This window comes from Neovison vison, chromosome 9 (genome assembly GCF_020171115.1).
Source record: "Neovison vison isolate M4711 chromosome 9, ASM_NN_V1, whole genome shotgun sequence".
NCBI lineage: Eukaryota > Metazoa > Chordata > Mammalia > Carnivora > Mustelidae > Neogale > Neogale vison.
In genome coordinates this window covers 17,609,597-17,622,801 of record NC_058099.1, presented here as the reverse complement: position 1 = coordinate 17,622,801, position 13,205 = coordinate 17,609,597, and the positions used below count along the sequence as shown (strand labels likewise).

At 45.1% G+C, this 13,205-nt stretch overlaps 1 protein-coding gene across 1 annotated transcript in view; it reads left to right on the top strand.

Moving 5' to 3' along the window:
* PAPPA (pappalysin 1) overlaps positions 1–13,205 on the top strand; it is a 235,416-nt gene that overhangs the window by 58,592 nt on the left and 163,619 nt on the right. Inside the window, exon 5 of the mRNA XM_044265042.1 lies at positions 8,462–8,654. Coding sequence (XP_044120977.1) covers positions 8,462–8,654 — 193 coding nt within the window. The remainder of the gene's footprint in view (positions 1–8,461; positions 8,655–13,205) is intronic.

Genomic DNA, 13,205 nt, shown 5'->3' with positions numbered 1-13,205 from the left:
CTAGATCTACCACTGGGTTACCCAGTGCCCTTGGGTCAGTTAAACCCTGTCTCTGGGTCTCCCTTCACTCAAGAAAATGGAATCTTTGAATCCGAGGGATCTTAGAGAAGTTTCCTCTAATTTTGTAGTTGTATTTTTCTAAGCTGGTGGTTACTGCAACTTTTTCTTTATCTTTTCTTTTTTTCTTTTGTTTATTTTTTTATTTTTTTTAGGTCTTTTTTTTCCAATTTATTTATTTTCAGAAAAACAGTATTCATTATTTTTTCACCACACCCAGTGCTCCATGCAAGCCGTGCCCTCTATAATACCCACCACCTGGTACCCCAACCTCCCACCCCCCCGCCACTTCAAACCCCTCAGACTGTTTTTCAGAGTCCATAGTCTCTCATGGTTCACCTCCCCTTCCAATTTACCCAAATTTCCTTCTCCTCTCTAACACACCTTTTTCTTATATATAAAGCTATTATACTCTCCTTTACTCTTTTATTATAAAAAATAGAATGCTTTTGGTTTTGCAAATATGAAATTATGTGAGAGGGGTGCATTCTTTTCCTAACTGCATATATCCTGTCAAAGCCCTTTTTTATACCATCAGTAATAACTTTAAGGACTCATGCTTTGGGTTCAAGGATGTCGTGTACTTCTTTTAGAATATATCAAGTCCACTTCTAGCCTTAGAGCATATTCGGAAAGTTAAAACAAGGCATCCTTTTCTAAGGCAGTCTCAGCCCTCACCACTGGCCTTTTAGACCAAGAACCCCAGTGTAGGACCCAATCCACAAACTGCACATGTTAGCCCAACATCGAATTCTATTATAATATTCTCTGTAGGAGTCTCTTGCCCCTATAAAAGTAAGCGAGTTCTGTGAAAGCAGAGACCGTCTCTAAGGAATCACTATATTCCTAGTGCCTAGCTCCTAGCACAGAGCTTAGTAAGTGTTTGTTGAGAAGAAGGGAAGGGATGGAGGCAGAAGGGAAGAAAATAAATTCTCATAAAGATATAAAAAGGTGATTCTTATCAATAGTAGTATTTCTCCTTGTATTAAAGTTTATGGTTCCTAAAGGACATTAATACACACTATCTCATTCAACTCACAACAGATCTGTAGGGTAGAAAGTGTCCCCATTTTACAGATGGCAGTACTGTGACTCATTAAAGTCATTTGCCCCAGATCACACATCTGACTCCAAGCACTTTTTTTCTTCTACTCCTGTGTGGGGCTCTACGTCTCCATCTCTGCTTGAACTCGGAAAGCCCTCTTCCCACAGTTTTCCATTTCTTCTTTGACTTTGGCCTCAGACCATAGTTTTTTAATTAACATATATTATTTGTTTCAGGGGTACAGGTCTGTGAATCGTCAGGCTTACACATTTCACAGCAGTCACCATAGCACATACCCTCCCCAAAGTCCATCACCCAGCCATCCTATGCCGACCCCCCTACCCTCCAATAACCCTCAAGTTGTTTCGTGAGATAAGAGTCTCTTATGGTTTGTCTCCCTCCCGATCCCATCTTGTTTCATTTCCACCCCCCACGACCCCCCTCCCTGCCTCTCAAATTCCTTACATCAGAGAGATGATATAATAATTGTCTTTCTCTGATTGACTTATTTCACTCAGCATAATACCCCCTAGTTCCATCCATGTCATTGCAAATGGCAAGATTTCTTTTCTTTTGATGGCTGCATAGTATTCCATTGTGTGTGTGTGTGTGTGTGTGTGTGTGTGTGTGTGTGTGTGTGTATAAAACACGTCTTCTTTATCCATTCATCTGTTGATGGACATCTAGGTTCTCTCCATAGTTTGGCTATTGTGGACATCGCCGCTATAAACATTCAGGTGCACGTGCCCCTTCAGATCACTACATTTGTATCTTTAGGGTAAATACCCAGTAGTGCAATTGCTGGGTCATAGGGTAGCTCTATTCTCAACTTTTTGAGGAACCTCCATGCTGTTTTCCAGAGTGGCTGCACCAGCTTGCCTTCCCACCAACAGTGTAGGGGTTCCCCTTTCTCCGCATCCTCGCCAGCATCTGTCATTTCCTGACTTGTTCATTTTAGCCATCTCAGATCACTTTTGAAAAGAGGATTTTACTGCTGAAACCGAGTGAATCTGATAATCCCCAGTAGGTCTTCCTGCTTTCCCACGTAGGCTGATGACCTCTGGGGGCCTCTACAGTTTAAGGTTCCTACTGTTCAAACCTGAGGTCTTCGAAAGGGTCAACAGCCCAACCTTGGCACCAGAAAGGGGTCGTCAGGTTTAGGTCTTTTAAAAAGACCACAGTGCTGGGTATTTCCTCAAAAGCAGATTTCCCACTGGATTCTCATTTCCAGCCAAGCCGACATCCCACATCCGGTGCCTTGTCACCTCACACAGCCCTGCTTACGTTCCATTTCTGTAGCACCTTTCCTTGGCCAGCTCAATGCACATGGAAAATAAACAATAACATGCATTTGGAAGGTTGCCTGACACTTAGGAGCCTCGGAGCTGCCACTGGCTACCAGACCCCCATAAACTAAATCTTTTTTTTTTTGTTCCCTTTGTACAGATCTAAAGGGTGATTGATTTACTGTTGTTTTTTTAAAGGAACCCCTCAGCTCAGTGACCCATTAACAGCAGAACTAATTCACTGAGCTACGATAACAAACTTACACCCGCAAAAGCATATTCAAGGCGACCACGAGCTTTGAAATGTTTGTTTTCCTTAGGATCTCTGATAGATGAGGTGACAAAAGCAGCTGGATGAAATTCAAAATGCAGAAGAGGATGGGGTTCTCAGGACCGGGAAGAGCTATGCACAGGGGCTGTGCTGTCAAGGCCAGAGGGTAGAGACCCTGCTGGGTCAGCTGCTCAGAGTTCCTTCCGTCCTTCCTTCCTGGGTGCTTCTTTCTCGGGCCTGGCCACGCACGGAGTGAAGAGTCTAGAGCAGTACCATCCAGTAGAACTTTCTGCAAAGATGGGCATGTCCCGTGTCCGTGGTGCCCAGTGTGATCACCACTGGTCTGGTGTGGCCTGTGAGTGCTTCGAGTATGGCTAGTAAGACTGGGGAGTTGAATTGTTCGTCATTAGTAACTTTAATTAGTTCAAACTGAAATAACCCCACTTGGCTGGCAGCTGCCATAGCGGTCAGCACAGTCTACAGTTCTTATCAATTGCCTGGGATACAGCACACACTGCAGGGAACACTTCATAGGCTTCTCTTGTAGAATCCTCAAAGTGACTCTCTGAGGTAAGAACTGTTCTTACTGAACCCATTTTACAGATGCAGAAAGTGTGGTTTCATGTAGCTTAGGCCATTTGTCTAGGGTCACACAAGAAAAAGGTAAGCCTTTTTCACTGCAGAGCCTATGCTATTGATCGGTGAACAATCTGGCTCTCTCCCTCTCTCTCTGATGCTAAGGCAGGTGGGGAGGGTCCCCAGTGCTCAGCTCCAGCAAACACTGGACTGGTGACGGCGTTCAACCCCACGTGCATAGGGTCACCTTGAGCCACTGGATAAGCCCCGGGCAGATGAAAAGCAGAAGCCCAGACTCTCCTTCCTGAAGATGATAGGCCACCCTCCAGTCAGGGCTTCCTCAAGAGTACGAAAACCAGGCCTTGTCCGGACCGCAGGAGCAAGTGTCTGGTTACCGTTGTTCTGCACATCGGGGTCTTTCCAAATACACAGCTGCTTCGACCGTGCAAGCCCAGCTCTTAGGAATGTATCCGAGGAAAGGAAATCCGTGCACTTGTTTCAGGACTCAGTCCTAAGGGTGTTCTTAGCAATGTTCATTGTTGAAATATCAAGGAGGTATTTACTCTCTGCCAGGGATGAAGAAAAAACACTTATATGTGTGAAAAATTAGAAACTGCTTGCAAGTCCAATGAGCATGGATTGTTGAAATAAATCACAAGGCACCCATAGGATAGAATGTTGTGTGGCCACTAACGATAATGCAGAAGATGAAAGAGAGGAATAAACAGAAGCTGAGGGGCACAGGGGCACAGAGCATGAAGTGTTTGGGAGTGCGGCACTGAATGCGAATCCTCCATGCATTAGCCTTTGACGGTAGGCGAGATGACTCTCCAGGCCTCCCTGGTTTCCTGCATCCCGTGGAGAGTCTTCCCACTGACCTTGTGTGATAGCAGGTGTACTCACGCAGATAAAGGACTTAGAACTGTCCTTGGTACCATAACTACTGCTCCGTAAGTGATAATTCCTAGGAGTATTTGTTAACTCTTTAATGTGAAAATGGTCACAGAGCCTTGTACGGTGTAAGACCTGGCATATATACGTGTGTGTATATGTATATATATAAATGTATGTATATATATGGTGTAAATGTATTTCTGATAATGAGAATTATAAATATTCACATGCAAAATACATATATACACATAGATCTATATGCTAAATACTCATTGTATTATCTCTAGGGAATGAGTTTAGGGGGATATTTATTTCTCTGTAACATTTTTGGACATATTCCGCATGTTTTACAGTGAATAATCATTTATTGCTATTACTATTAGTATCACTATCATTATTTAATAAAAACCAAAAAGACAGGAGCTCTTACAAAGGGCGGCTCCGCCATCCCTACACTAGAAACGGGTTTGCTTGTTAAATGCCCTTATTAGCTTTAGGAGGTGGTTACATCATTGTTCCCTGTGTTTCCGTGGGTGAAAACGAGGCTGGCCGGGGAGACAGCATCGTGCTCCCGGTTCCACAGTACACGGCAGTGCTGGCCCTGGCCTGACCCCCTGGCCTGACCCTCTGTGCTCTGTGGTCACCATGCTCCAGAGGGGAACGTGTTCTAGAGAACCAAGTTCAGTTAGCAAACTCAGGGCAGGGTCCCCAAAGCATGGGGCTGGTGCAGGTTTCCCCAGTGATGAGATCCCCAAAGTCCTCCCTGCTGAGGGCTAGGATGAGAACCGAAGAACAAGAAGGGCTGGTTGGTCCTGGAGCTCAGATGTCAGGAGAGGAAACATGTGGAGGCAGGAAGCCAAGAGGGGCTGACTCTAGACATGAGCTAATTGAGACAGAGCATTTGCGATAAATGGAAACCCTTTTGCCCCTCCCCCCAGGACTCTGAGAGCTGCTGAGTCTTTAAGAGACGCACCATGGGACAGACGTTCACGGACTTCTGTGCTCAAGTTTAGATACATTTCTGTTCCCTTACCAAGTTTTGTCACCTATCTGTTTTTCATACTCCTTTTTATTGACAAATGTAGAAATGGCTAATTTTTAAGTCGCTAAAGGAGAAATGCACTTCTTGGGGAAAAGAAAGAAACAAACAAACCAGAGTGAATGAGGGGGGAAAATGCTGATTTCCTCCTCCATTCGTCTTGATAAATACTCTGTGTGCTCCAGCTCACCGAGTCTCCACAGCAGCTCCATGGAGTGGGGTTGATTAAATGTTCCCAATTGTACCTGCGGGACGTGAGTTTGAGTTACTTCCTTCTTTTGGAAATGACTGATTAGTATTCTCTTCGGTGCTGTGCCTTAACGTACATGGCCATTCCCCTCCTAATAGAAGGATGTGTTATTTCTGATATTTTTTTTTTAAAGATTTTATTTATTTATTTGACAGGCAAAGATCACAAGCAGGCAGAGAGGCAGACAGAGAGAGAGGGAGGAAGCAGACACCCCACTCAGCAGAGAGCCCGATGCGGGGCTCGATCCCAGGACCCTGGGATCATGACCTGAGCCGAAGGCAGCGGCTTAACCCACTGAGCCACCCAAGTGCCCCTATTTCTGATATTTTTACCATTATAAATGATACTCCAAAAAATATCCTCATACCTCTATTTCCCCCATATTTGTTCATGAATATCTATCTATTGAATTCCTGAGTGTGCTATTGCTAGATCAAAGAGAATGAATATTTTACATTCTGGTTATTTTTTTTCCTTCTTCTGGTTCTGTCTCTCTCTCTCTCTCTCTCTCTCTCTCACACACACACACACACACACACACACACACACACTCACACACGCAGGCACTGTCCCGGTCCTGAGGCAGTGAGTCTTGACTGAGCATTACGGTTCCTTGTGCACTACTGCCCTTAAACTTCAGCTGAGTTCTGAGGGGAACATTCTCAGTGTCCTCATCATCTCCAGCTACAGTGGGAAGACAGAGGCCCTGAGGGCATGAATTCACTTGCCCAGTCTGCAGCCCTCACATGTTGGTCTAACTCTTTAGCCATACTTATTAGCCATTGTCTCTTCCCCTGCCTCGGGCCTATTCAATGGCTTTCCCAGGGGTGATTTTTGCACTAAGAATGCAAATTATCATATGGTTTCACTCATTTGTGGAGCATAACCAATAGCATGGAGGACAAGGGGCGTTAGAGAGGAGTAGGGAATTTGGGTAAATTGGAAGGGGAGATGAACCATGAGAGACTATGGACTCTGAAAAACAGTCTGAGGGGTTTGAAGTGGCGGAGGGGTGCGAGGTTGGGGTACCAGGTGGTGGGTATTATAGAGGGCACAGCTTGCATGGAGCACTGGGTGTGGTGAAAAAATAATGAATATTGTTTTTCTGAAAATAAATAAATTGGGGAAAAAAAAAAAAAGAATGCAAAGTTCCTAGGAACAAAGAAGAATTTACCCGATGGGTTGGCCCTTCTCAGGCTAGACGTTTGGACTCTATTCTCCAGGCAGCGGAGAGCTGTAGAAAGTTTATTATCCAAGGAGTTAGATGACTGCATGTGGACTTGAGAGAGATATATGTGACTAAGAGGACTTGTTAAGGGAATTGGGCTCTTCCGCTTTGTCCAGACCTATGAAAGATGTGCCCGGGTGCTGGACAAGGGACCGGCCTACAAAAATTACTAAGGGGATCAGAAGGAGCGTCTGTGTATAACCTTCTTTCACTCCTGTCCCTTCCCCAGGCTGGATTCTCAAGGTCCCATCCAGCTACCCAGCACCTGCTCAAACTTATTTTCTGTTTGTTTGATAAGGCGAAGGGAGTTTATGCTGCAGGAGTCCCAGGGGCGGGTTTATTTTCAGATCTGGTGAGCCCCGTGCTCCTCCGTCTGGGGCCCAGCTGCGGAAACCCCAACCGGGCAGACACCTCTGGGAAGTGATATTTTTGGAAACCTATCCAAAACAGTGCCTTGTTCTGCCTCCAGGGCAGCCGAATGAAGCGGTTGGAGGGGTAGACGGGAGGCAGCCTCCTTCCTTGGGAGGCGAGTCTCAGACGGTCTTCAGTCCACATGGTAGAAAAGAGAGTAGGGTTGAAGGTCATTCGATCTAAAGACATTTAAGAGATTGTATTCCAGCCCACTCAGACTTGGGCTCACATTCTATTTATAAAGTACCTGCAGGATCCTTTTTCCATGCATGGTCTCACTTAGGCACAGAAGGAAGTTCTCACGTTGATTAGAAATATGCTCTTGGAGTCCAGTCTTCGTGCCTTTCAGACCTCACGTGTATCCCTGGCATTGTGATCACAGAAAAGTTGCTTGGCCTCTCTCAGTCTTCATTCCCTTCTCTGCAAAATGGAGCAAACGGTCGTATTTCCTCCCCAAACAGTGGGAATGTTAAATAGGTCCAAAGCACAGAGCACCACACCTGGCTGATACTGATCACTCAGTGAGTAACCAAGTGACAGTACCGTCCTTGTTCCCAGCATGGACACCGAGCCTGGATTGTTCCTGGGCCTCCTGCCTCTCTAGCTGTGCTCCCTGCGAAGGACACCACATCCCTGTGGGACTGCAGCTCCCTCTCCTACAGTGCCTGACCTTCCTCTCCCCATCTTAGCCACGCGGTCTGGTTGACCTCAAGTACCTCCTTCTTCAGGAGCCTCCCTGGGTCCCTCTCTTTGCCCACGGTGCTGTGTCTTGGTCATCAGTGGTCAGCATCACAGACTTTCACTGTCTTCTGGTAACCTTGGCTCCTATAAGAGACTTGCCTTCACTCTCTAACTAGACCGGTCGCTCCTCAAGGGCAGGACCCTTTTTAAATTTTAATCTTCCTGTGGCCTTTGGCCCAGAGCAAAGAATATGGGATAAATGCTCAGGAGATAGTATCACTGCCTCCGTGGACAGTGGAATGAATGAGCAGATGAGTGAATGTGAAGGAGTGAGGGAGTGACTGAACAAAGGAATGAATGAATGAATGAATGTAAAGGAATGAATGAATGGGAGATTTGGGGTGACTGTTGAGGGAGGGACAGAATAAGGGAATGCATGGCTTACTCACCAGGGATCGGGGTGCCTGTGGAAAGGCATTTGTCTGGCCCTTGTCCTTAACTGTGACCTCTGGGCTGCTCCGTCCCATCCACCCTCCCCTTCCTCCTGTTCCCTCTTACCTGTCTCCAGAAGTGATGACTGCACTCACTTCTTCACAGACCATTAGCTCTTGAGCACTGGAAGAGGCCAGCTTTGCATTGGCAAGGGCTGGGGTGCTGGCTGGCTGGCCCCTGGGAGACGTCATGCAGCAGTGGGTTCTTATCTCTCCCTCTGCCCACTTGCAGATGACGACTGCACAGACTCCTTCACGCCCAATCAAGTCGCCAGAATGCACTGTTACCTGGACCTGGTCTACCAGAGCTGGCAGCCCTCCAGGAAGCCGGCGCCCGTCGCCCTGGCCCCCCAGATCGTGGGCCACACGAGTGACTCCGTGACACTGGAGTGGTTTCCGCCCATCGATGGCCACTTCTTTGAAAGGTGAGTGTGGCCTGGGCAGTGTCGATCCCTCTCTCTCCTGCCGAGAAGAGGGGAAATTCCAAAGGGAAGCTGTTTTCTTCGTCCCCCTAACACCTAGCCATGACTAGTCTGTATAGACACAGGGCAGATTTGGGAGTCAGGGGATAAATGAAGGAGTGCTCATTGGAATTAGTAAGTAAAGATGCATGCTTTCAATGAATGGATATTTAGCTTTATTTTATTATGAAACACCTGGAAACTTACTGCCTCTGTCTTCTGGGAGAGAGGTACTGGCCTCATCTCCATGAGCTCGTGAACTGAAATTGCCTCTGGTCAATGCACAATTGTGATAGATGTATAATCTATATTATATATGAAGGTGCATATGTGTATATGTACATATTCATACGTCGTATGCAAATACACGTACTTGAATACACTTGAATATATAAATACATATCATTAGAATCTTTGTGCCTAGTACTTTGTTGTAGAATGGAGGATAGGATTTTTAGAAGATCAGGGATGATAAACTGAGGCATGGTAGTTCTGCTCCCTGGTCTTTCACGTACTAACTGTATTACCTTGGGCAAGTCATTTCACTCCTTAACTGGTCCTCTCTGGCAGGAAAGTGGGTCTAATAATGCCTCAGTGGCCTGAAGACGGGGACATGAATCCGTTGGTCTCTCATGGTGCCTTTCAGCATTGACACCCCCTGAGGAGCTAAAGCTTTAAGGGAAACAGATTCTGAAGAGTCAGGAAAACAGATTAAGATGATGACATCTACACTTGCCTATAATTTAGGGCTTATTAGTGTATTACCCCCCCATCCCAACCCTTCTTGGCATTTTGTCCAACACTGTTGATATACCATTGGTGATGGTGAAAGGAATAACCAGCTAATGATTAACTAATCATTCTCTGTGGTTGTGGTTGTTGCCATTTATCAAGTCCTTCCTCTAAGCCATATTCTGTATTAAGGCTTTATATGGAGAACAGAGATAACTATGAAAGGGAAATCATCAAGGAACATCTGGGTGGCTCAGTCGGCTGGACATCTGACTCCTGGTTTCATTCAGCTCAGGTCATGATCTCAGGGTTGCAAGATTGAGCCCCACATTGGGCTCTGCAATCAGCGTGGAGTCTGCTTGGAATTCTCTCCCTCTCCCTCCTCTTCTGCTCCCTTCGTTTGCATATGTGCCTTCTCTCTCGCTCAAATAAATAAATAAAACCTTTTTTAAAAAAATAGGGCAATCATCTTCCTCGTTTGCCAGGTGAGGCATGAATTAGAGTGGAAGACACTAAGAAATTTGACCAAGAGCCCCACAGATGGTGCTGGGAGCCCAGCTCTGACTCACATTTTGCAATGTCTTGTCTCGGGCCCCCAAGTGCTTTCATTAAGTCTTTCCAAAACTTAAGTTATGAAGGAGGTATTACCCCTCCCCTCAAAAGAAACAAGAAAGGTGGTAAGGAGCTCTCATTTGTGTATGTGTATGTATGAATACATATTAGATCATGGTACCACATTAAATTTAGGCTCCAATTTTCTCCACTACCAACAGTCCCTGAATCTAGAACCTTTATTTGGTAGCTGGGTGAATGTGTTCACGGTGGAAGGAAATGCACTCCCCGGCCTTCTATAAACCACCACACACCCCCGCCCCGCCTTCCCCTGCCCCAGCCTCCCTCACTGGGAGCTCAGAGCTGGGTTTGGGAAACGTCATGTGACACTTCAGAACAGACTTTCCAGCAGCCTGTAGATTTATTTATTTTTTCTGTGGCGATGAGAAGTATCAGACTTTTGGTCAAGCCTTGGCCTCAGTTCCACTTAAAAATGGAAGTTTTGTAAATGAAGCTTCCCGTGTATGTATTTAATTTGTATTTCATAAAGCAGTTATTGTCCATTAAATAAATACCATCTGATTGTTGGAAACCTATTGGAGGGTTAATTGTTGTGTAATGAGATATGTCTCTATTACATAGTACCCTCCGCTTCAATCAATATGTTTTTAATAACCTATAGTCAGTTGGTACTTGAGGCTCATACAATAGCTATTCTGTTCGGTCTGAGATTTCATAACGGAGTTATCATATGTTAAATTAAAACTGACATTTTAGAAACATGTCTAATTAGGGTTAACAGCTACGTAGACGATAGTCTATGGCTAAAGGAAGTCGATCCACAAGTTCAATAAATTGCCGTAAAGAAATGGAGCGATCAGTCCCCATACCCTCAGACTTTGTACTCCTACAGACTGGCTTGGTACAAAGGGCACAGGTTTGCTGGCAAGTTGTCTGCACTCTGTCCTCACTCCACCACCCCTGGTCTTCCGGACCTTGCACAAGCAATCTCACCTCCCTGGTTCTCTCTGACCTTCCGAATCTTCTTCCATAATTGTGCCCACTTCACGTGGAATTTGTGGGGAATTCAAGAAATGTGACATCCGTGATATGCTTGCACACGCACTCTATGTTCAAGAAATACTAGCTCCCTTCTTGTACAAAGTTTCCCTGAGCTGTTTAGCTACTTGAAAATTCTCTTTCCCTGCAAAATCTCTGGTGTTTTCCACTACATCCATCAATGCCAACCTCTCGCCCCTGGCCATCCTTACGTCCTCCTGCTGTTCCTCACATCTGTGGTCTAAGAGAATACAAGGGTTTTCCTTAAGAAAACATATTCAGATCCTCCCACAGCCTGTGTCCTCACACATGGGCAACTGAATAAATAATTCAAGGCCACCCCTGGCTTTTCTAACTCCTTTATTTTTATCTGTCTTGCAAACATGTGTTGACTGAATGGTTTCAGTTATCTGAACAATTGGCGGTGGTATATTAGAAAGAATTCTGGACTCAGACCCAAAAGACCTGGGTCTGAGTCTTTGCAACCTCATTTGTTTCCTCCTCCTCCTCTTCAGCCTCAGTTTTCTGATCTGTAAACCGAAGGCCATCTGGCCTTTCTCCCTATTCCAAATCTCAGAACCCAGAAAATGACTTGAGTAACCATTTTCTTGGTTTTCCCAAGAATGGTGCATGACGAGTACCATGCTAGATGCATGGGAGAGAAGTTAACTCATCGCACACGGTAATCTGAAGAAACACTGTTCAGTAGGACTTCTGCAGTAATGGAAATGTTCTGTATTTCTGCTGTCCAATATGGTAGCCATTAGCCAACTGGCTACGGAACATTTGAAATGTGAAAAGTGTGAAATTGAATTTCTAAATTATTTAATTTTCATTAATTGAAATTCAAAGACCCACATGTGGCTGCTGGGTGCTATATTATTAGCACAGACTTTAGGCTTTGATTCTGATGGAAAGTACGTAAGAAAGATGATCTTGTCCAGCATTAGCATCTTGTACTACTGTGGTTTCAATGTGTGTGTGTGTGTGGGTGTGTGTGTGTGTGTGTGTGTGATTGTGTGTCTGTGTAGATACAGGCAAAAGTAAAAATCAAATAAATGCCAAACCTAAGAAAACATATGCTCCCTGGATGTGTAGTATACTGCCTGATTTTGGTAAAGCCTATGACTTTATGAGCTATGATCTCGGCATGATTACTTTGTACTCATGATCTTCTATTTCTGAATCTGTGAAGTGGGAACATCACCCACTGCCCAGAATCACACCATTGCATTTACTTTGGCTTTACTTTTGTCCTTCTTTTCTGAATCCGTGTTTCATTCAGCATGAAGACCAGTCTTTTTAAAATGTAAATTAGATCATGTCACTCCCTGACTTAGAGTGACTCCAGTGGCTTCCCACCTCTTATGTACAATCTGCGGGTGGTCTACTGGACCTCCCATGATCTGGTCCTTGCCTACATGTCCAGCTGCCTCTTTTAACACTCCTTCCTTCATTCATGACTCCTGTCACTCAGACTTCCTCTGGGATCCCTATGGACCAAGCCTTTTCCTGTGCAGGCCCTTTACATACCTGAGATTACCCCTGGAATGCTTTATATCCACTCTTCATGTCATCCTTCAGCTCTCACCATAGATGGCTTCCCCTCACTAAGGTCTTTCATGACTGTTTCCATTTTAATTAGCCCAATGCACCTCCCCCACCAGTATTCTTGATTACATCATCCATTTACTTTCTTTCTGGAACTTAATGAACCCATCATTTTATATCTGTTTACTTATTTGTTTATGCACTATCCATCTGGCCGCAAGCTCTATGGGGTGTAGGTGGCATACCTGATTTCCTTCCCCTTGGATAGCTGAAGTCTGGAACTTGTACAGTCCTGGCAACTAGAGGCGGTTCAATGACTACTCGCAAAATGAACAGATGAAACAGTGAATGAATATGTGAATCAGTGGCTGAATATGAGGGAAAGTTCTTTGTGGAGCTCTGTGCAAACAAGGCATGTTTACTGTCAGGTGGATGACGGTTTAGTCACTCATCAAAGTATCTATTAGAAACCCAGGATGTGTGAAGAACTGATGTATAGGGGACTATAGGACCATCCATCCTCTAAAACAAAGTGTCTAAAGAAATAGAAAGAAAGTCTCGGTGGCCATTAAGGTCCATGTGGTTCCTGACTCCATCCCAGAACTTTTATAATCTCATTGT